The sequence below is a fragment of the Pipistrellus kuhlii genome, unplaced genomic scaffold (genome assembly GCF_014108245.1).
Source record: "Pipistrellus kuhlii isolate mPipKuh1 unplaced genomic scaffold, mPipKuh1.p scaffold_m20_p_14, whole genome shotgun sequence".
Classification (NCBI taxonomy): Eukaryota; Metazoa; Chordata; class Mammalia; order Chiroptera; family Vespertilionidae; genus Pipistrellus; species Pipistrellus kuhlii.
In genome coordinates, this window is record NW_023425449.1 from 31,753,018 (window position 1) to 31,775,100 (window position 22,083).

The 22,083-nt window shown below is 36.7% G+C and overlaps 1 protein-coding gene across 1 annotated transcript in view; it reads left to right on the plus strand.

Annotated features, from left to right (window-relative positions):
• The window catches only part of PREX2 (phosphatidylinositol-3,4,5-trisphosphate dependent Rac exchange factor 2), a 208,729-nt gene that overhangs the window by 83,821 nt on the left and 102,825 nt on the right, over nt 1-22,083 (plus strand). Inside the window, exons 10-18 of the mRNA XM_036437097.2 lie at nt 149-293; nt 5,473-5,573; nt 10,471-10,574; nt 12,097-12,146; nt 14,828-14,903; nt 16,815-16,887; nt 19,517-19,659; nt 19,814-19,906; nt 21,098-21,246. Coding sequence (XP_036292990.1) covers nt 149-293; nt 5,473-5,573; nt 10,471-10,574; nt 12,097-12,146; nt 14,828-14,903; nt 16,815-16,887; nt 19,517-19,659; nt 19,814-19,906; nt 21,098-21,246 — 934 coding nt within the window. The remainder of the gene's footprint in view (nt 1-148; nt 294-5,472; nt 5,574-10,470; nt 10,575-12,096; nt 12,147-14,827; nt 14,904-16,814; nt 16,888-19,516; nt 19,660-19,813; nt 19,907-21,097; nt 21,247-22,083) is intronic.

Below are 22,083 nucleotides of genomic sequence, written 5' to 3' on the forward strand. Positions count from 1 at the left end.
AATCTCCTGAACACCAGGCCCCTGTAGTACAGAGCTCTTACCCACAGCCCCAGGACATGGCAGGCATGCAATGAAAGGTTGTTTAATAAAGGCATGCGTGAATAAAGAGACTTTTTCCATTACCTGTCCTTTGTTCCATTTTTGATAGGTTTAAAATTAGGAATGGAGCAAGACACCTGGGTAATGATCTCTGAACAGGGTGAGAAACTCTATAAAATGATGTGCAAACAAGGAAATCTGATCAAAGACAGAAAAAGAAAACTGACTACGTTCCCTAAATGCTTTCTTGGAAGGTAAGGTTGGTGGTCTAGGTGCATGTATATATATATATATATATATATATATATATATATATATATATATATATATATTTTTTTTATATTTATATTTATATTTATATTTATATTTATATTTTCATTATCTAATGTGTTAACACTATTTGTTTCTCTTTAAAAAATATTCTAAGTATTTTGAAAATTTCTTTATTATCAACATTTTCTGGCCTATAGTGGGATGAAGGAATGGATGTAGAACTGGGAACCATGAAAATGTAAGACATTTATCGATATCTATTCATTCATGATTTAGTAATTTCTGATATACTATGAGGCTGTGCATGCAGAGGCTATGTTTGCAGGTGGGTTTGCCTGGAGCAGACAGACTAGCAAGGACATGGGTACAGAGGATTCTGCTTTGGCACTGGCCTCCTCTAAACTAGATTCCTTGCCTGGGCCATCTATTCCCACCAGATCAACTTCGACTTCTACATGGCCAAGTTCTCAATCTTTATGTTTAACCAGTGAAAGTGACATGAAAGTCAGAGAAGGCTAGAGAACTGAAGAAACACAGTGTAAGCTACCAGCTAATTAATTAATTAAGTTTAAATATATCTTATTGATTTCAGAGAGGAAAGACAGAGAGAGAGAGAGAGAGAGAGAGAGAGAGAGAGAGAGAGAGAGAGAGAGAGAGAGAGAGAGAGAGAGAGATGGGGATATCAGTGATGAGAGAGAATCTTTGATCAGCTGCCTCTTGCACACCCCCACTAGGAATTGAGCCTGCAGCCCAGGCAAATGCCCTCGAGTGGAATCCAACTCAGGACCCTTCAGTCCATAGGCCAATGCTCTATCCACTGAGTCAAACTGGTGAGGGCGACTACCAGTTAATTTTACTTTGACAGGCAGGTTCAAGATGAAGAGCAATTGATGAAGAGTATGAAAAAGTGGGTCATGTGAGGGGCAGACACAGAGCAAGAGGCAGGGAAGTCGCCTGGGCATTTAGCATGGTGGACTGTGTGTATCCTCGGGGTGGTTGCAGACAGCTGTGTGTGGGGAATCCCTGCGGGGTTAAGCCGGCAGGGCCCAAGGGAAGGGTAGTGTCTCAGGTACCTATCGGGAGGCCAGGCTCTGGGCTGGATTCCTTCTGTACATTATTTCTAATCCTCAAATACATGCTTATATTTTATAAAGATCAGAAATGAGGAATCAGAGAGTTTAACGGCTAGCTCATACAGCTAGTGGATGTTAAAGTCAGGCCATAAAAGTAGATTGGAGTAGTATTTGAAGCCCAGACTTCACGGTCAGGCTCTCTCCATTCAGAGCTGGTCATGAGATTTGGAGAAGGTAAATTTCTCTTTCCTCTCTAAAAATGGAGATTGTCATAGTGCTTACCTGTACTACCTACCAGACTGTCTTATGAATTGATTAGCTCTGCAGATACCCTAAATCACCATGGGCCACACCTTTCCTCCCTCCTACCCCCCTTCCCTATTAGAAAAATATGGGCCAGGAGCCTGTGCTTGCAGGGAGGGCAGCACAGAGCCTCCTGCTCAGTGGGCGTGGCCCTCAGCGTGGCCACGTGGCTGCCAGCAGCCTTGTTATTGCTAGTGTCCCCAGTGGTCCAGCAGCTGGATCTTGTGCAAGAGAAAGAGCAAATGTGAACCCACCTTGGCTTAGAAGGTCCATATTGCAAGGAAGGCACTGTTTCTATTAACAGCCTCGTGGACATAACTTCCAACGTCCCCCCAGGGGCATGCCTACTGACAGGAGAGTCACTTCGAATTCTGGCTTTTGCTTAGGTTTTGTGAGTATGACTTCAGCCACCGGGGTCCTTTTTCCCAGAAGCAGTTGCTGCCTCCTAATGCGGCCGATGCCCTGCCTTCAGCAGGTTTCTAGGGAAGCAGATCCAGCAAGCTAACCCAGGGTCACACTTGTCCTTACTGGAAGAGGCAGGTTTTGTTAACCCTTTACCCACCAGCTCTCCTGGTGCTGTGGTGCTCTTGAGATGCAGTGATAGGCAGAGAATTCCCCCAGACTCCCCGGTACATAGGAGACTTAGGAAACGTTCGCTGTGTTAATCATGGCCTTTGCCACACTCCCTCTCGTGTCCCCCATGACCTGCCCAGTTAGGAGTTTATGATCAAATTACCCTGTAAAGTTAACCTCCATCAGATTAATTACAGCATCCCCTTTTGGTCCGTGCTCCCGATTCCTAACAGTACTAGAATTTTGTTCTTTTCCCTCATTTGAATTTGACGCCATGAGGAGTCTGGTGACGTCAGAATGTGAAATCATGCTTTAGCTACATTCTAGCCTTTTCAACGTCCTCTTCCATCTCTGACATTTAATAAGTGCTCCATGTGCCAGGCACTGGGCTGGGTTTCTGACCTTTCAGCTCATTTCATCTTGTGTCAGCACTGTGAGGACGACATTATTTCTGTGTTACAAGGAAAAACCTGCGGTTTAGAGAGCTGCGCTTACTAATCCAACATCACACAGCTATTAGAAGCAGGACCTGGACCCGAATCCAGGCTATCTTATTGTGAAGAACACAGTCTTTTTATTTATTTATTTTTACAATAGCTCATTTATTTTATTATTATTTTTTAATTAATTTCGTTATTGATTAAGGTATCACATATTTGTCCTCAACCCCCCATTTCAATCCCCCACCCCACCCCCACGCATGCCCTCACCCCCCTATTGTTCTTGACCACTAGTTAGGCTCATATGTGTACACATAAGTCCTTTGGTTGATCTCTCCCTTTTATCCCCACACTCCCTTTGAGATCCAACAGTCTGACTCATGGCTCCTTATCTCTGGGTCTGTTCTTGTTCATCAGTCTATGTTGTTGGACTGTATTTCACCTTCTTTTATTTTCTTTCTCTCGGGTGGTGCTTACCTAATAGAAGAATAAAAAGCACTCTTCTGACAACTTGTTCTGCCTTAAAATGTGCTTGTTAGACTAGACATCGTATTTAGAATTCCACGTTCCTTGGCTGTTTGTTCTTTAGCCATTCGTGTTGCTTTTGGTTTTGAAATAAATAGAGAAGCCATTTCCCCACAGATTTCATAGCTTTGCCTCTCTGACCTCTGAGAAAAAAAGTAAAGCCCTTCTCAAATATATTCACTAGTTTACGTAAAATGTCAAATGTTAGATTTTTACACCATATGCTATGCTTGGTAAAATTTTTATTGTAAAACGTCTCTGTCATTAGTGTTCTTTTAATCATACCACAGGGCCTTTAAAAATTTACTATTGAGCTGATGGTCTCTTTTCTAAGTGTTACAAAACATCACTCTTCCTTTCTGCAATGCGTGGGGCCCCTCATTCCCTCCAGGGACGGTGAAAGATGAGAGCCCCGGTCCTCTGTGGCCTTTCACAGCCACAGCCTCTGCCCTCGGGAGAGGGGTTTGCGCTGGAGGATTCCTTACAGATAGATGACTGTGTAGAGACACCAATGAATTGACAAAATAATTTTAAAATTTGGGGAAAGAATAATAAAACTATTCCGTGTCTCTTGTTATATATTAAGTTTTCATTGCTGCAAAACAAATTATCCTCATACCTAGTGGCTTGAAACAATACCCATTTATTAGTTCCTAATTCTGGCCTACAGTACAGGGTTTTCTGCTTAAGGCCAAAATCAAGGTGTGGGCTGGGTGGGGCTCTTATCTTGAGACCCTGGAGGCATTCACTTCCAGGCTCATTGAGGTTGGTGGCAGATTCCTGGGTTATAGAAGGAGTTTCCACCTCCTGTTGGCTCTAGGCCAGGGCAGCCCTCAGGTAGAAGCTGCCTGCATTCCCATGCAGTGGTCTCTGCCTTCAGAGGCAGCAGTGGCATCTTCCTCATGGACTTTTCATCTTCCTCACTTCCTCTTGGGCTACAGGTCTCTGCTTCCAAGGACTCAAAGGGCTCCAGTGATTGGCTCAGGCCCCGTGGGTTGATTTCCATATTTGAAGGTCAGCTGACTTAAGATGTTAATTACATATGCAGTATCCACTGGCATTACCTACATTAGGATGTGATAAAAAAAAATAAATAAAAGGAAGGGGAGGGATTCTTGATGGGGGTAGGTGGGTATCTTCAGATTCTGTCTGCCATACCACGGGTTTTGTTTTGTTTGCCCTCTTGGAATTTCCCATCCACTGGTTCTCTGTGCCTGGACCCCCACTATTACCAGTACCCAGCTGGTACCACACATAGTTATTGCAATATTATTGACTATATTCCCTATACTTTACATCCCCATGAGTATGATTGTGGTTTGAAAAATTTTAAAAAGGAGTTTATCTCTTACTACTCTTTCTAGTTCTTATTACTCTCTCTAGTTCTCTCCTTTAGGTATCTTTAGAATCTGTTGTATACTCTTTAGTCCCAAATTTGCCTTTATGTACATAGTAACCTTATAATTGTTTTTCCCTTTGTGTTTATTAGAAATCTCGACAAAGTTATTAAGTACTAGAGGCCCAGTGCACAAATTCGTGCACAGGTGGGGTCCCTTGGAGTGGTTTGTGGAGATTGGGTCCTAACTCACACACCCAGGCTCTCAGCCTCACAGCCCCACCTGATACCCTGCTGTGGCCTGGTGCCACCCCTCACCTGCTCTACCATCACGCCTGCAGGGAGATCGATCAGGGCTGCTTCCCCTTATCCCCCTCGCCCAGCTATCTAAGTGCCTGGAAGCCAGGTGGCCTCCCCACCATCTGTGGGGCAATTGGGCCCCCACTTGCACTTACCTCAGCCTGATACCACCCACTCACCTGCTCTGCCATCCTGCCACGGTCCTGCTCTCATTGGGGCCCATCGAAGCCAGCAGCGCCTCCAGTGCTGCCCGATGCCAGTGCCACATTGCCAAACACCTGCCATATTCCGCACCACCCACTGGGGGTCAGTGCACACCTTAGTGAGCAGTCGAGTTCCCCATCAAATCCTTGAGGGGACAGTTTGCATATTAGGCATTTATTATATAGGCTAGTGTAGGGAAGTCTGAATGTATGGACATGGGTTGTCCAGAAAAGTTCAGTTTAAATAACTGAGCTTTATGGATATGAAAAGTGGATGCTGAAATATGCTAAAAATAGTCCCTTCTGTTCTGAGGCACCTTGCATAGCTGATTGATGAATGCGTGCACAGATAGACTTCCTGGCGGAGAAATTAACTAGTTAACCTTTTCCTTGGATTTCTGCTGCAGTGAGTTTGTGTCGTGGCTGTTGGAAATCGGAGAGATTCACAGGCCCGAAGAAGGTGTTCACCTGGGACAAGCATTATTAGAAAATGGAATTATACATCACGGTAATGATTTTAGTAATTGTTGTTTTTATCCTATTCATCCATAGATGGCATGTTATGTTAGCTCCACTGATTAGTTTACTCTATAATAATTCTCCAAGTTATAAGGTGCTTATGTTTTTTCAACATTTTGAATAGCTAATATATGTAAGAACCATGTTTCAGGGAGTGAAAGTTTATGGTGCTGTACTTGTTAACTTTACAATGAGCAGCTACACCACAGGCAAGAATCAGAAGTGCAGGTAAATGTTGTGGGATTGTGCAGAAGAGGATGATGAGCTCTAATTAGAGTCTTTAGGAATGCTTCCTGAGGGAGGGGGATTAATGTTGGGCCTGGTAGAATGAGTAGTATTCCACCAGGGACAAAGGGCAGAAGGACATTCCAGCCTTTGCAATATTATATGGCACTCAGGCTGGGAGCGGAAGTTCAAGGTGGCCTCTTCAGGAACTGGCACAGTCTCATGTGGCAAGACAGTATACTTCCATAATGCATAGGCTGGGGTGGGGGTTGCGGTGAGAAAGGTGGGCTAACACCTGACCCAGAAGATTTTAACTCCCAGGCTGTAGTGTCTCTGATTGATTCTTGAGGTAAGAAGCTGATGGTAAGGTGACCAGACGTCCCGCTTTTGGGGGGACAGTCCCAATTTTTAACAATTTGTCCTGCGTTCTGAGGCGTTTTAAAAAAGTCCCCCTTTTTGGAAAGAATGCATTACAAGCTAGGGAAAGGTGGGAGAACGGGAAGGGAATATATGGAGTAAAGAGTATATAACAGATTCTAAAGATACCTAAAGGAGAGAACTAGAGAGAGTAATAAGAACTAGAAAGAGTAGTAAGGTGACTGTGTGGCTATTTAGCCAGGATATGAGTTTTATATTATTTTTGTTAATTTTGTAATGTTAAACTTTAATAATAACAAATAATTGTTGAGAACTGATTATCGAGAACTGCTTATCAAAGTTCGCATTGTTGATCAGTTGTTAGAATTCATTCAAATGAGAAATATACCAAATAATAAAATAATACTATACATAATTTTATTTATTTATTATATTTGTAAATTGTACTTATGTTGCAATTTAAAAAAATATATTACAATACTATTTTTGTGTTCTATGAAAATTTTTGTTGCTCCATATAGACCACATTTTTAATCAAGAACCTCACCCCACTCCTGGTCAATGGTGTCCCGCTTTACCAATGTTAAAATCTGGTCACCTTAGCTGATGGACACTTTTAAGTGAAGGAGTGACCAGATTTGGTCTTAGAGCGACCACAGGCAGGGGGGAGCCTGGAGCAGACAGATTGGAGACTGCAGAGCGCCCCATGAATTTGGGGGGGAGGGGAAAGGGGCATTCCATCTGAAGGAGTGAAAGGACAGGCATTACCAGGGCTGTATCCGTGGGCATGATGAGAGTGGCTCATTGCAGAGATTCTGGTGAAGCTGAAACAGCATATTTGGTAACTGGAGGAGGTGGATGAAGAATGAAGAGTGAAATCAGATTGTTTTGAGCTTTCTGATGTCAGAGAGAGCTAATCAGGAGGACGAACAGGTTGGGGAGAAAATAAAGATTTGCTGTGGTTGGATGTGAAACATTTGTGTGGAAGTGTCCAGCAAAGGTTGAACATGTGTGTGTGTGAAGCTCAGTGTAGAGAGAGTAAGAGACAGATTTAGGAATATTTCAACAGAGTCATCAGATTGCTCAAATCAGTAATAAGAAATGACAAGTGAAACAAAATACAAGAGAACAATGATAACGAGACTAAAAATAAAAGCTTGGAGAATGTCTAATGTGAAATGTGGGAGAGGAGAAAAAGGCAGGGAATTATGAATAAAAATGAATATTTGGCTATAGTATTTTGATGTTGATTTTCTTTCTAACTTGGAGTGGGTTGAAAACAAATTAGATCCTCCCAAATTTTCCCTACCATGCTGGGTCCACTGATACCACGTACCTGTACCACTGCCTGTCTAGATAGGAATCATCTGGAATTCCTTTCTCTCTCTCTAAAGAGAAAAAACAAAACAAAACAAAACAAAAAAAACAACATAAGTATTTTTGTTTGAAAGGGATATCAGAATGGGAGAATTTCATTCCTAATCACTTTATCTCCTCTACACCTGGAGTTCAGGGGTTGAAGCACATATGCTTTCTCTATGATGTGCTGATAATATTATTCTTGTCTGGCACTAGTATTTGCCTGTAAATGCTAATGTGAGAATTCAGAGACCTCGACTGTTATATCCACTGGTGTGCTGAAGTTGCCTATACAAGCTCAAGAGAGCTGGTAATTAAATTTTTAAAAAATTTTCAAGGTGATTGTTAAGCACAACTATTATTAAAATTTAAGTTATAGAAACATGTAACTACATACATTATAAACAAAGGTGATATGTTCTTAAAACTCATCACTTCCTAATTATCTTACTATGTTTTCCTGTTAACTGTGCTCTTGGTGTTACTTATATCTATTATTTCTATGGAATTACTCAATATAATGTGTCAGCGCACATCTAAATCTGTGTTCAGTGACTTTATTTTAGTAGCTTGCAATTGGCCGTTGTGGGAGTATTTATACCACGGGAACTTGGCAAATGCTACAAATCAGAGCTCCTTCTCCCATTTACCAGTGCATCTTGGTAACGTCACACACTAGTTGAAAGATGGCACAGCCTTTCTCACAAGATGACCTGACCTTATCAGCTAATAAACCCCTTTTCCATGTTCAAGAAGTTGAGGGTTTAGGTTTGAATGTAGGACTGTTCACTGTTTCTCCCAGGCAACAGCTAAGGGTTTCAGATTAACTGAAGAGTAATTCCCGAAGACACAGGCGTTTGCCTGTGGTTAGCACTCCATTTTGAAGAGGTTAAAACACCACTTGTTCTATTGTGACAAGAGACATTTGGGCCCAATATTTCATTGAATTTTGGAATATAAAGATAATGATTTATTTCAGTGAATCTTTAGGGATAAAAATGGGAATAGGTAGATTGTGTAGGAGAAATAAATGAGTGATCTTTAAAGGCACTATTAGATTTCCAATATTTATCTTAATTTTTTTCCAAAATACTTTTTATATTTTATTTGGGAGGCTTATTTTGGAAAGAGGATTCCAAAAAGCTGTGCTGTCTGTCTTTATTTGGGATAGCAGTTCTTTCTCACTTTTAAAACCACACATGTGGTTTGGATAGCTTAGGGTAAAATAGCTGAAAATTCACACATGCATGTGTGTGTGTGTTTTACAAACCTTTTGGCTTTTTCTCTGTATTCACCAAAATTAGTTAATGCAGGGTCCCAGGTTCGATTCCCGTCAAGGGCACATGCCTGGGTTGCAGGTTTGATCCCCTATGAAGGGTGTGCAGAAGGCAGCCAATCAATGATTCTCTTTTATCATTGATGTTTCTATATCTTTTTCCCTTCCCTCTTCTTTCCTCTCTGAAATCAATAAAAATACATAATAAACACAATAATTCACATGCAAATTCTGAGCTTTAATTTGAAGTTTTTCTTTTTTTATAGAAGTCATTTAAAAAATTTGTCCTTAAAATAACTTTGAGAAAAAAGAGAATTTGATGTCTCAATCTCATGTCCAAAAAAAAAAAAATTAAGTGACATGAATAGAAAAGTATTTTTCAGTGTAAGAAAACCATTACAATCTTGGAATCAGTTGTGTATTGAAATTATGTAATCTGCTCTCAAGATCTAAACACAGGGTAAATGTTCAAGACTGATGTATGGGTGGTCTTGGCTTGATCGCTGTGGGATAAACCAGATAAATGTTAACATTCACTTCTAGGACTGAGACTCAAAGCATAATTCACTAATTGGAATATCTTCTCTTTGAATGGAACATTTTGCTTGATTTTGTGGTACTATAAAGAAATAGAAAACACAGACTAGTATATTTATGTAAATACTAGAGGCCCGGTGCACAAAATTTGTGCAAGAGTAGGACTTCCTTCGTCTGGCTGCTGGTACCAGCTTCCCTCTGGTACCCGGGACCCAGGCTTCCCCCTGGCTTCTGGCAGGCACCTGGGACTCGGGCTTCCCTCGCAGTCCTGGCTTTGTCCAGATGGTCATCTGAAAGGATGTCTGGAAGGACGTCTGGTTTAATTAGCATATTACACTTTTGTGGGTAAATACAACTATTGATACATATAATATGCTAGCTAAATGTTGCTAATCTCAACTTAGTTCTTAAGTCATTATATGGAAACTAGTGGCCTGGTATACTTCGTGCATGTTAAAAGGGAATTAATTGGAGGAAATATTTTAATATTGCTATTTGCCCTTTCTTTATAATAGGAGTGTCTGGCCAGCCCCACCCCCATTGGATGACACCAAGACCTGGACAGCCCCATCCCTGTCAAACCCCGCTGAGTGGGGGACACAGACTAACGTTTGGTGACAGGGCTAGGCATGGTCTCAGGTCCTCCGGCCCCAGCACCAGGGTGGGGGCCGTAGCCTCAGGTCCCCTGGCCCAGTACCCTAAAAGGGGGCAGAGCCTCAGGGGTGCCTGGCTTCAAGGGAACCCCTGGCCTCACCAGAGCTGCTGGGACCTGCCTCCATGACTCCACACACATGCAGCCTTCTGGTGATATTAATAGATTGTGATGACATGAGGGCATGATGACCATTTGCATATTATCTCTTAAATGTATTATATAACACATTTACCATCCTAGATATATTACATAGGATGGTAAATGTATTATATAACCAAATCTTATGAATCTTACTATCAAAATGCTAGAATTGTATTACTATGTTAGGAAAACAAAAGCTTTAGATAAAATTAAAGTTTCAGTATTTGGGAAATATGGATTTCATAAATGTATTTGTTTTTCGTTGATGCTCTTTTAGATTTTTAGTATTTTCATATTTTGTTTTTATCTTCTTAGTTACTGATAAACATCAATTCAAACCAGAACAAATGTTATATAGATTTCGCTATGATGACGGAACATTTTATCCAAGAAATGAGATGCAGGATGTGATTTCAAAGGTAACAGCTTTTACTACCTTCTATCGATAGCAGAATTCATGTCATACTTTAAAATACTGTTGATAGACTTAAACTATTCTTCTGGTTTTTAAATTATATACATATAGCAAAACTCTCAATCTCTTATTTGTGATATTTCTTATTATGCTATTTCAAGAATACTAATGTTAAATCTTTTTTTCATTCTCTTATCTAGTTCTAAAGGGAAATAATGCAATTGCATCATTCAGAAGGTTCTGACCATTGAAAGTTATTTCATAAGTAGCAATAAGTAATCATGGTTCATAAATAATTTAAAACAATACAAATATTTAAAATTAATGTTATTCCATTTTTTATATGTTTGACAAAATTTATATTGATATACAATGAACCAGTAAAATGATATTGCTGATGATAATTTTTTTTAATTTATGTTTTACAGAGAGGAAGGGAGAGAGATAGAGAGCTAGAAACGTCGATGAGAGAGAAACACTGACCAGCTGCCTCTTGCACACCCCCTACCAAGGATGTGCCCCCAACCAACGTACATGCCCCTGACCGGAATCGAACCTGGGACCTTTCAGTCCTCAGACCAACGCTCTACCACTGGGCCAAACCAGTTTCAGCAACTGATGTTAATTTCTGTTTACATTATATCTTTTTTTTAAAAAAATAGGTTTTTACTGCTTTTGAGAGAGAGAGGAAGGGAGAGGGAGAAAGAAACATCAATGGGAGGGAAAAACATTGAGCAGTTGCCTCACGTACTCAGAACAGGGATCAAACCCCAACCTGGGCATGTGCCCTGACCAGGAATTGAACTGACAACCTTTTGGCTCATGGAATGACACTAAATCAACTGAGCCACACCGGCCAGGGCACATTATATTTTGATATTTTGTATTTTAAGGAAAATAATTAAAAAACCCTTTTTGTATGAATATGTCACATGTGTATGACAAATTCATAGCACAGTTCTACTTTTTTTTCTTGAGTGTCAAATGTTTTATTTATTTTTGTTTATTTTTAAAATTAAGGTATTATATATGTACATATCTTACCATTGGCCCCCCCCACCACTCCCATACATGCCCTCCCTCCCCAGAGTTTTGCGTCCATTGGTTATGCTTATATGCATGCATACAAGTCCTTTGGTTGATCTCTTATCTCCCCCATATCTCTCTACCCTCCCTGCTGTAATTTGACAGTTTGTTTGATGCTTTACTGTCTTTGTACTTATCTTTTTGTTCTTCTGTTTATAATGTTCTTTATTATCCATAAATGAGTGAGAACATGTGGTGTTTTTCTTTCATTGACTGGCTTATTTCACAGTTCTACTTTTAATGGTTTAAGTCATTATTTTTATGACTGACAGTATATATGTTACATTGTAATGTAACTTTTGAATAATTTTTATATTGGTTGAGATGTATTGATTCTAGAATGTCAGCAGTGAATAAATAAATACATTTATTTCAGAATGTTATTGGTATGTCCTTTTAATGTTCTTACTTGCTTTTGACATATCTTTATTTTACAATAGGGCGTAAGATTATATTGCCGTCTTCATAGCTTATTTACTCCAGTGATAAGGTGAGTCTGGTTTCTAAGTTCTGGGCAACTTATATGGGAACATTTATATTGCATATTAATTAAATATTATTCACCTGCAACTTGTTGGTTTATTTTTTTTCCAAAAGTGAAAATTTTACTTTTAAGTAATAATTTATCTTAAAATATTCCTAAATTTTCTGAGGCTCTAAATACAGTTTCTTCCACTCCTTTTACTCTGATTTCTATAATTATTTGCCACTAATGTATAGTAAATTACAGAGTTTATAATGAAACAATCCATATTCAGTTAATATTTAATAAACAATAGTTAACTGGAAGAGGATTTGGAAATATTGTTTATTATAAACATTTCCCATTATGATTACTTGTATATTAATTTTTAAATTAAATTGTGTAATCCAATGTTGGATGTGTATTTTGTTTCACAATATTTCCTTCTAATGGTCTTTTATTCAAATAAAATATTTTATACTTGAAAATTAAGAATCATTTGGGAGTTAATAAGTATAATTTAATAGTTTTGTTCTCCACTGTGCTTTTCCTTATAAAGAGATATGCTTTTTACTTTTAAGAGAAATTAGGATTAATTTTCAGTTTATCTCTTTAGAAAGAAAGCAGAAAACTTTTGAGTTTTGTGTTATGATTAAAATTGGAGATCATCCAGCAGTATTATGGTAAATGTAATATACACTAACTGATAGAATGTAATATGATGGTAAACAGATTTCAAATGGCCAGATATCATTCGCACTTTGTTGATTTAAACATATTTTTCACACAAAAAATATGGATGTATTATCTCCAAAATGGATAAAGAGGCTTTTCAATTGTGGTTATAGAATCCAAATGTTTGATGTACATTGTTTCTAGTCTTCATTCTGATTTCCCATTCTAAGGAAATGCAGAGCCTAATTAAAAATAAAAACCTTTCAGGATTTGCTGCTTAAGTGTCTTGGAATGCCCACTAATGTTCCACAGAGAACACAGTGCATATTCTGGAGAGAAGCAGGATCTTACCTATTACTCCTGAAAGTGCCCTTACCCGGGCAGGCTTCACATAGTAAAAAGAGGAAAAAGAACCAATATTTGTTGATTCTGTAGCACAGACACCCTGTAAATGTTTTGGATAACTTAATACGAAAAGATGTTTGCTTATCTCTATAGCAAGTGCATACTTATTTTTATTTTACTGCTAAATTAATAGAAAACAATAATAGACAAATTTTTTTCATTTCACCTATGTAGATGTAGAGTTTGTATGTGAGAATATAGGTTATGAAAATATATTTTAGGCATATGGAATTTCTTATTGAGAAAGTTATAATTGATAGGAGCTGATAAGAAGGAATTATTCTTTTGCTAGAAATGACAATTTTTCATGAGCTGTCAAGGGCATATTTATGGGGGAAAAACCCCCATAAAACAGATGGGATGTGTAATAACCATTCTTTTAACATGTGTGAACTCAGCTTGTGAAAAGAACAATTATTTGGGTGAAGAACCCACAGGCCCACTGTGGTTTATAGCAAATATATTTTTTCCTTCCTAAATAATGCTTATGGGCACCAAGATAAAATGGGTGGTTGAAGTATCAACAAGGAAATTTATTTTAAGATTGTTGATTACTGGCTAATCTAATACATTTATTATTGAAATATCAGAAATTTCAACCATATTTCAGGGAGCTCTTTATGAAAGTGCATAAAATGATGTAAATGTTTATTGTAAATTCCTGTCAGAGCCTAGAGAACTCTGATTATAGTTAGTAATTGTTCATCACTTCAAGTTGTTTACAATTTGGATCTTTTGATGTTTTGAAAAGACTGTCACTTTCTCTTTCTTTTAAAAATTTTATTTATTGATTTGAGAGGGCGAGAGAAACATCAACCTTGTTCCGCTTATTTATGCATTCATTGGTTCACTTTTGCCTGCACCCCAACTTGGAGATCAAACCCACAACTTTGGTACATCAGGATGATGCTCCAACCGAGATACATGGCCAGGGCTCTCACTCCGTTTTGATCCAGACCTGCAAACTCAACACATTATAGATTTTTGCCTTTGGGGGCCTCGTTCTGAAAACGAGCATTTTGGCAGTATCTAACTAAAATATGAACCGTTCATCAGATCTGGGAAGTCTACGGAAAGAAGTCTGATGTGGAGACAGTTGACTACCTTGGTTCCCTGGGGATGTGGTGTCACTGTGACAATGCATCACGTGGTTCTCTGTGTAGACCTTGGATAGGCCTACAGTTTAGCTGAGCCAAATGAACACACCTTTAGAACAAGTCTATCCTTCCCAGAGAAGTCAGAATGGGAATTCAGTGACTGCTTTCTTCTCTGCTTTTTGAGATGTTTTGTATAATCTTTCCTGATTTAAAGGGAAAAAATTCCACTTTATTATTTTTATTCATATTTTAAGTCTAGCTAAATCAATACCAGGTAATATAGCAGTAATAACCTATTTGGATATGAGAAAATGTGAAAGGAGAAATGTCCTGTTTTGGTATCATTGTGTTTCTTCCGTTGGTATGAGCTGATGAAGGAGTTTGCAGGTGTGTGCAGACCTTGTAAACGTCTCTTATTTGCACATAATGTGGACAATTGATTCCAATTGCATTGAGTAAATGCACATATTAAATGAAGTGTTTCTAACCCACTTATCTTTTTAATGTTTTTTGTTTTTCTTTTCTTTATAGAGATAAAGATTACCATTTAAGGACCTACAAATCTGTAGTCATGGCCAACAAACTGATAGACTGGTTAATTGCACAGGTAAATAAACAGAAGTTGCTCAGTTACATTCACTGTTGATGTAAATTTGAGCATGTGATTGAGGTACCTTTTTTTAAAAAAATCTCCACCTACACATGAAGCACACCTACACATGAAGCACAGCGAAATAACTTGACCAATTCATACAGCTAATATGAAGCAGAGTTAGGATTTGAGGCTAGACAATCTATTTGAGTTCAAAATCTTCAGGCTTAACTTTTGTGCAACATTATCTTTCAAGAAGATGTTCCTATTTTTTAATTGTCAGCTGAGATAATTAGATTAAAAAATGAAGTATAATATGAACATCACAGAAAAGAAGCAATGGGCATATACTGAAATGTTGCATGTTTTGTTCATGAACTTGTTTTAAAGTATCTGTTTATTAGTCCTTGGAAGTTATTATAATCTTCCTATGCATATTCTCTTTTAGGTAATAATTGTACTTTGATACTATGAGATTTAATAACCACCTTCATATATTTTAAATAGGAAAGTACAAAATTTGTTGTGGTGGTTTTGATTCTGCTTAGAATGTTACAGCTAGGAGAAGGATATTTGCTAATCAGGGCATGTCATCCATCATAATAGACATTCAAATATAAACTTATTTAAATGTTTTATCATACTAGGTCAACTAATGAAGGAGCAAATATTTTCCCTTCATTAAAGAAAAGGCTAAAAAACTGATATTCACTTTAACAGAATGTACTATTTTGGGGAGAGGATACTGCTTGATTGAAAGTTGTCCATTATGTTTGGGTATTTGAGTCAGTGTCATAAACAGTTTTACTTTTTTGTTATTAAAGAAAGTGGCCCACTTCCTGTTACAACTATATAATATTTGATATCCAGTCATAAATATGTTTATTTTGGTTTCAAACATTAATGTTTAATTCACATTTGATTAATTTGTACACATACATCTTGAGAGTTTTTATTATTAATATTAATTTCTAGATTATTCAAGACCACTTATTTTTATATTTTATTACACTAAAATTTATTCTACTTAAAGTTAAGATTTTAGATTAATCCAACCTTTAGGTAAAACCCTAATTCACACCCACAATGGGTTTAGAGCTTTTTTTAACACTGGGGCCAGTGTGTGTCATTGGACTTGGTTCTGTACTTGATATCAGAGTTGGAATTTCACAAAGGAACTTTAATGTTATAGAAGTTACAAGATTTTGTACTATATGTTGGATATGTGAGAAAACCGAAGCATATTTATTTTTAAGTAAAAGCTGGTGCTGAATAAATATTAAAGTTCTGACTCAGGAAGTTAGTTATCATTTTATTTGTTTTTATTTTGCCATTTTTACTTTTTAAGTGTGAGCATTAGAAGGATAAAATAAGTTGCTCAAAACCTGGATAAGAGGTTGCACTGAGCTTTTTTTTATGAGGGTGGGGGGTTTCAGTTATATTGAAAAAGAAGCTTGCATTTGTTGTCTCAGCCAAAAAGTTTACTCCAAGTTACTCTAGATTAGTACATTTTAGAGTTTTTAAAGAGCAAGGCCTTTTGATGGAAGGGAAATGATAGCTGAGATTTTTTTTTTTAGTGTGATTTCAATATATAGGCTATTTACTGGATGCATAGTTGGGATACAAGAATGAAGAAATAAGAGAAAGGAATCGTTTTGGTAGCAATCAATATTAGTTACTTATATGTTTTCATACTTAATAGTTTTTCTCTAGAAATGTTAAATCTTTGTTTTTCATTGAAGGTCAAAAGATGTTTCCATTATCAAGTGAATGTTTTATAGCAATTAGGTATAGTGTGGGCTTTGAAAGCAACGGAAACCATAATATATGAGTGGCTTTGTCAGGCCAGTGCTGCGAATATCAAATGTAGTAAATATGCAGAACTTAGGTGGCCTATTAACCTGTACAGTGCTCTTTGGTTAACAGGGGGATTGTCGCACCAGAGAAGAGGCAATGATATTTGCTGTTGGGCTTTGTGACAATGGATTTATGCACCATGGTAGGAATTTTTATTCTGGAAGCTTACAGATATATTTCACTGTTTTGTTTTTGTTAGGATGCTGGGAACATCCTAGTGTTCCAGTGAGGTCATTTAGAAATGGACCAGCAAGACTATCGAGGCCTTGCCATGTGTCCATGTTGGGTCACCATGCCTGCATTATCTCCCAGTTGCCATGACTAGTCTTCCATTTTCCTAGATCTTAACTCAGTGGTCGCCAAACTCATTAGTCAGTAGAGCCAAATATCAACAGTACAACAATGGAAATTTCTTTTGAGAGTCAAGTTTTATAAACTTAAACTTCTTCTAATGCCACTTCTTCAAAATAGACTCGCCCAGGCCGTGGTATTTTGTGGAAGAGCCACAAAGAGCTGCATGTGGCTCGCGAGCCATGGTTTGCCGACCACTGCCCTAACTGATTCCAGAAGAGCAAGGAATTGAGTTTAGAAGTTTGAAACAAACAAACAAAAAAGCTCATATGCTCCTTTGAAACTATTTCAGGTCAAATTTATGGGTTTTTAATGCTAGTATATATTAAAATGATTACTAAATGAAAGTATATATTATTAAGTATTTCTTGTTCTTTTTTATTGTTCTTTTTTATAAAAATACTTTCAAACTTATCTCAGAACAAAATTATAAATATCTTAGAGAAATCTATTTTTTGGCAACTAATTAAAGATTGATTTTCTTTCTTGTTTGATGACTTCATTCCCCTTAAATTTATAAAAATAATGAGACTTAGTTTTCCCTCTCTATTCATACCATCTTAGAAATTCCATAACCCCAAATGATCTTTTTTATTGTTTATATATATGTACATATGTATGCTTATAAAAATGCATTTGATAGTACTTTTCAAATATTTGTCAATATATGTGCTTATATACATTATTTAATAGCTCTTGCCAAATATTTGATTCCTATTTGCCAATTACTTTCAGAATGTTGTTACCTTTTTATAAAAAAGAAAGCAAAAGTTAGCAATTTTGAGAGCATCCTTGGATATTGTATATCCTTTGAGAATTCCATTACATTCCACTATCTCTAGAGCACTATGAAAGGTGTGATAATAGACTTATCAATCCTTGAAAAGCAAACCATTGAATGGAAGAAATGGCATCATTATAGGGAATTAAACCTATAATATCAAGCTAGAAACAAGCAGTCATTGGATCTCAACACTTATTTTTAAATCCTGAGTTATAACAAACATTTCTCCTACAGAAGTCTCTGTCAGTAAAGCACAATCAAATCAATGCATATGTGGCCTTCCTGATGTCTTTTTCTCTCACTTCTTTTAGACAGACTATTCTGGGGAGGAAGACAGCAGCAAAACACCCTGTGTGTTTTGAGAACTGCTTATGTCATGTAGACAAGACCTAACTCGACCTCACTTATATTCTCATTTCTATTGTCAGCTGTGACTGTGTTACTTTTTAATCTGTGGTCAATATTTTACTTGTTACCTCACATTGCCAGCCAGTCTCTCACCCAAAGATCAATACATGCATACATCCAGTCAATAATTATTATTAGGGACTCAGTAAAAATAATAAAATAGCTATCATTTTTTATTTCTTATTATATGTCAAGTTATTTACATTTGTTGCCTCATTTTAGTTTTGTACAATATCATGAAGGTTTAATGAGGAAATTAAAGTTCAAAGAGAGTAGGTAATTTGTCCAAAGTTACACATAGGTTCAATCTCAGACCTGGAATTTAAATCATGTCTGTCTCATCATAAAGCCTTAAATTTCTACTGTGCTGTGGGGACACTGCCTCCCCTTTAGCTCCCTGGCTCAATGAATCATCCTGTCCCAACAAAGAACTCCTCAAGGCACTACCAATAGATTAAAGGAAATTAAAAAGATTTCTCTTTTACCACATTTGACTGCTGTCAGGATCTTGCTGAATACAAATTCGTTCTATGGATACTAAGCCTTATTTTTTAAAAAGCTTACAAAACATAATTCTTGTATCCGGGAATCTTAGGGATTTGGGGGAATATATTAATGTTCAGACGAAAGAGAAAAAACTGGGCTTTGCATAAATAAGGTTATTTGAGAGTAATGCTTTGAAACAAATGAGCTAAGAATTAATGGAAACTAATATCACATTTCACCCAGAAGACATATTTCTGGTTTCAAGTGTTAGAACAGTGAGCACAATGGAAATTGTTCACAACATAAAAACAACACTTAATTCATTTGAATTTTCCCAGAATTGTGCAGGATATTAAAATCATACTTAAAATGGTAACTACAAATTCAAAACACTGTAGTTTTCTACATTTAGATTGTATACATTTTTTATTCAACATAATCTTTTATTTAAATTTAGGTTTTAATCTGGAAAGTGAAAGACTTGGTTAAGTATAAAAAAAGTTAACATTGACAAAATATTAACAATTCAAAATCCTTTAGGTAACAGAAATCTAAAAGAAACATTGGCTCAAAATTGTAGAAAGAAGCGGAAAAATATTATGGATATTAGTGAGTGTAACTTGTTCTAGGAGTATAAAATTGAGGTCATGGTACAGCTATTACTTTACTGAATGTCTGTCACTTTAGACAAAGAATTCGATTTTGGGATTAATGGAAACAATTTGAATCTCTGTTTCATTAGTCCTTGAAAAAAGTGAATTCAAAGATGAGCCTCTACTTTTCCGTTTTTTTGCGGATGAGGAAATGGAAGGATCCAACATGAAACATCGACTTATGAAACACGACTTAAAAGTTGTGGAAAATGTTATAGCTAAATCATTATTGGTAAGTTTATTAATATGTTATATAAGTTTTCTTCTTGATTAGATATTAGCAGGAGATTACATAAACATGTTTGATGCATATTACTTAATTTTGTTTGACTTAAAAATTCTTTTCCTACTTGCTTTATTAATAATGTTATTATTTTACATTTCAGATTAAATCCAATGAAGGCAGCTATGGTTTTGGGTTAGAAGACAAAAATAAAGTTCCAATAATTAAGTTGGTAGAAAAGGGGTCTAATGCTGAGGTAATGTAAATTAGCATTATTATTTTAAGTTGTTGCTCATGACATATAAATATAAAATTTCTAAACTATTTGAAATCAGTCTTTTAGTATCCTATTGAAAATAACATGTCTGAATACTCCTGGGATCTGTGAGAGGGGTCACATCTGGGTATTCAGGTGTTGTGGGGAGGTATTGGAAATATCTACAGCTGTGAACTTGAACTCCTGGAAGGCCAAATGGCTCATTCCATGCCCCTGGGTCTTTCCTGTTCCAGGATTCTAGCCCAGAACCCTGTGGAGACTGCATAGGGTGGGACTGTTATGCATGTCAGATGGTTCGTCCATTAATTCAAGGGCTGTGTCTTCTATTTTCCTATCTCTGTTGACTGTTATATAAATACAACTTCCATCAGTAAAGCACACACTTTGACCTATTTTCTCATTGGGTGAATGCTGATTGATGTTTTCTCACCTCACCAGCCTTTTAAACCAAGAAATCTCCTGATCACTTATTCCTTCATTCATTCACAAATATCCATTTGGTACTTACTGATTGCCAGGCAGTGTTCTGGGTTCTGGGAATATAGCAACGAACAAAATAGACATTTTCTATCCTCATGAAACATTGCTATGAATATAGGAGTGTATTTATTCTTTCTGATTGGTATTTAGGGAATGTTAGGATATATTTCCAGAAGTGGGATTCCTGGATCAAATGGCAGTTCTGTTTTTAATTTTTTGAGAAAATTCCATACTGTTTTCCACTTCCATTTCTCTCCTATCCTTTCTCAGGCTCATGATGCATATTTGTTTGTCATTGAAGTTTATGTTGAGGTTGAAACTCTGAGTTAATTGGATATCCATGGAAAATGCAGTAGAAAAGATTAACCTGGGGTTTGACTATAGTTAAAAAAGTAAAAAATAAAATAAAAAATAAAAAAGGACTATAAAATAGAGCAGAAGAAAGGATCACAGGAGGCGTACAATGTTAAGTCATGGAGGGAGGTAAAGATGTGTGATCAAATTTAAAACTAGGTCAGAAAGAATAATTCTGTCACTTCTCCCACAGTTTTATTTTGTGAAATTGTATAAAAACATTGCAGATGTGTTAAAATGTCAAAATCTATAAGTTCTAGACCTTTTCAGATTCTAATTCTGGGAAATAAATAGTTCCCTTATTAAAATATAATTTTTTTTCTATTTTTCTCATAGATGGCTGGCATGGAAGTTGGAAAAAAGATTTTTGCTATTAACGGTGACCTAGTTTTCATGAGACCTTTCAGTGAAGTGGATTGCTTCCTGAAATCCTGCTTAAACAGCAGAAAACCTCTAAGAGTTCTTGTGAGCACAAAGCCAAGGGAGTAAGTTGTATGATTTGTGTGGTATTTAAAAAAAAATTATGCATAGATGAATAAAATAGAAAAATTTAACTAAGCAAATGTCTAGAATTAAGCTTCTCATTGCTTGAAATATTGAAACCTCACCAACATCACTAAGATTGGCCTTTAAATGATGGGGGAAACGACATTGCTTATGATGACAAAATGCTTGCTTACTTGAATCATGTAGCTTCAGCAGAAATAATAATTTCATTTTAATGCCTAAATTTTCCTGGTCTAGTTTGGGTTGAGTCTGACTATGAGTGAAAACAAAACACAACAAAAAAAACAAAAAAAAAAACAAAACAAAAAACTAATAGAAGACTTGATAACAAAGAATTGCATTCCTCTATGGTCAGCCCTAAGAATTTCAGGGGCTATGGGTTAATTCAACACCATTTATAATAAAACACTGTTAGGATATGGTATCAAAACTAAGAGAAAGACAATCCTATGCTCTTGTGTCCTATCTGCCTATGATTAGGAAAAAACTCATGTTTATCGTAGGAAATATAGAGTACAGACTTTCCAAAGGATTTTTCTTATAACCATACCACCCATAAATAACCATTATTATTCTTTTGAAATTCAGTGTTAGTTGAATTTTATAAGTCCTGACAGACATATGCATATTCACATATTTATAAAATGGGATATGCTTTATGATCTGTTTTTTTTTTCCTTTTTCAAAAATTAATAAGATGTCATGGATATTCTTGGAAGACATGACTTTTCTTCTCTAAATCATTGATCTTGTTTTTCCTTATTAAGTTTTCAATGAGGTAACAGAAATAATGCATATAAAGTGCTTACCATAAT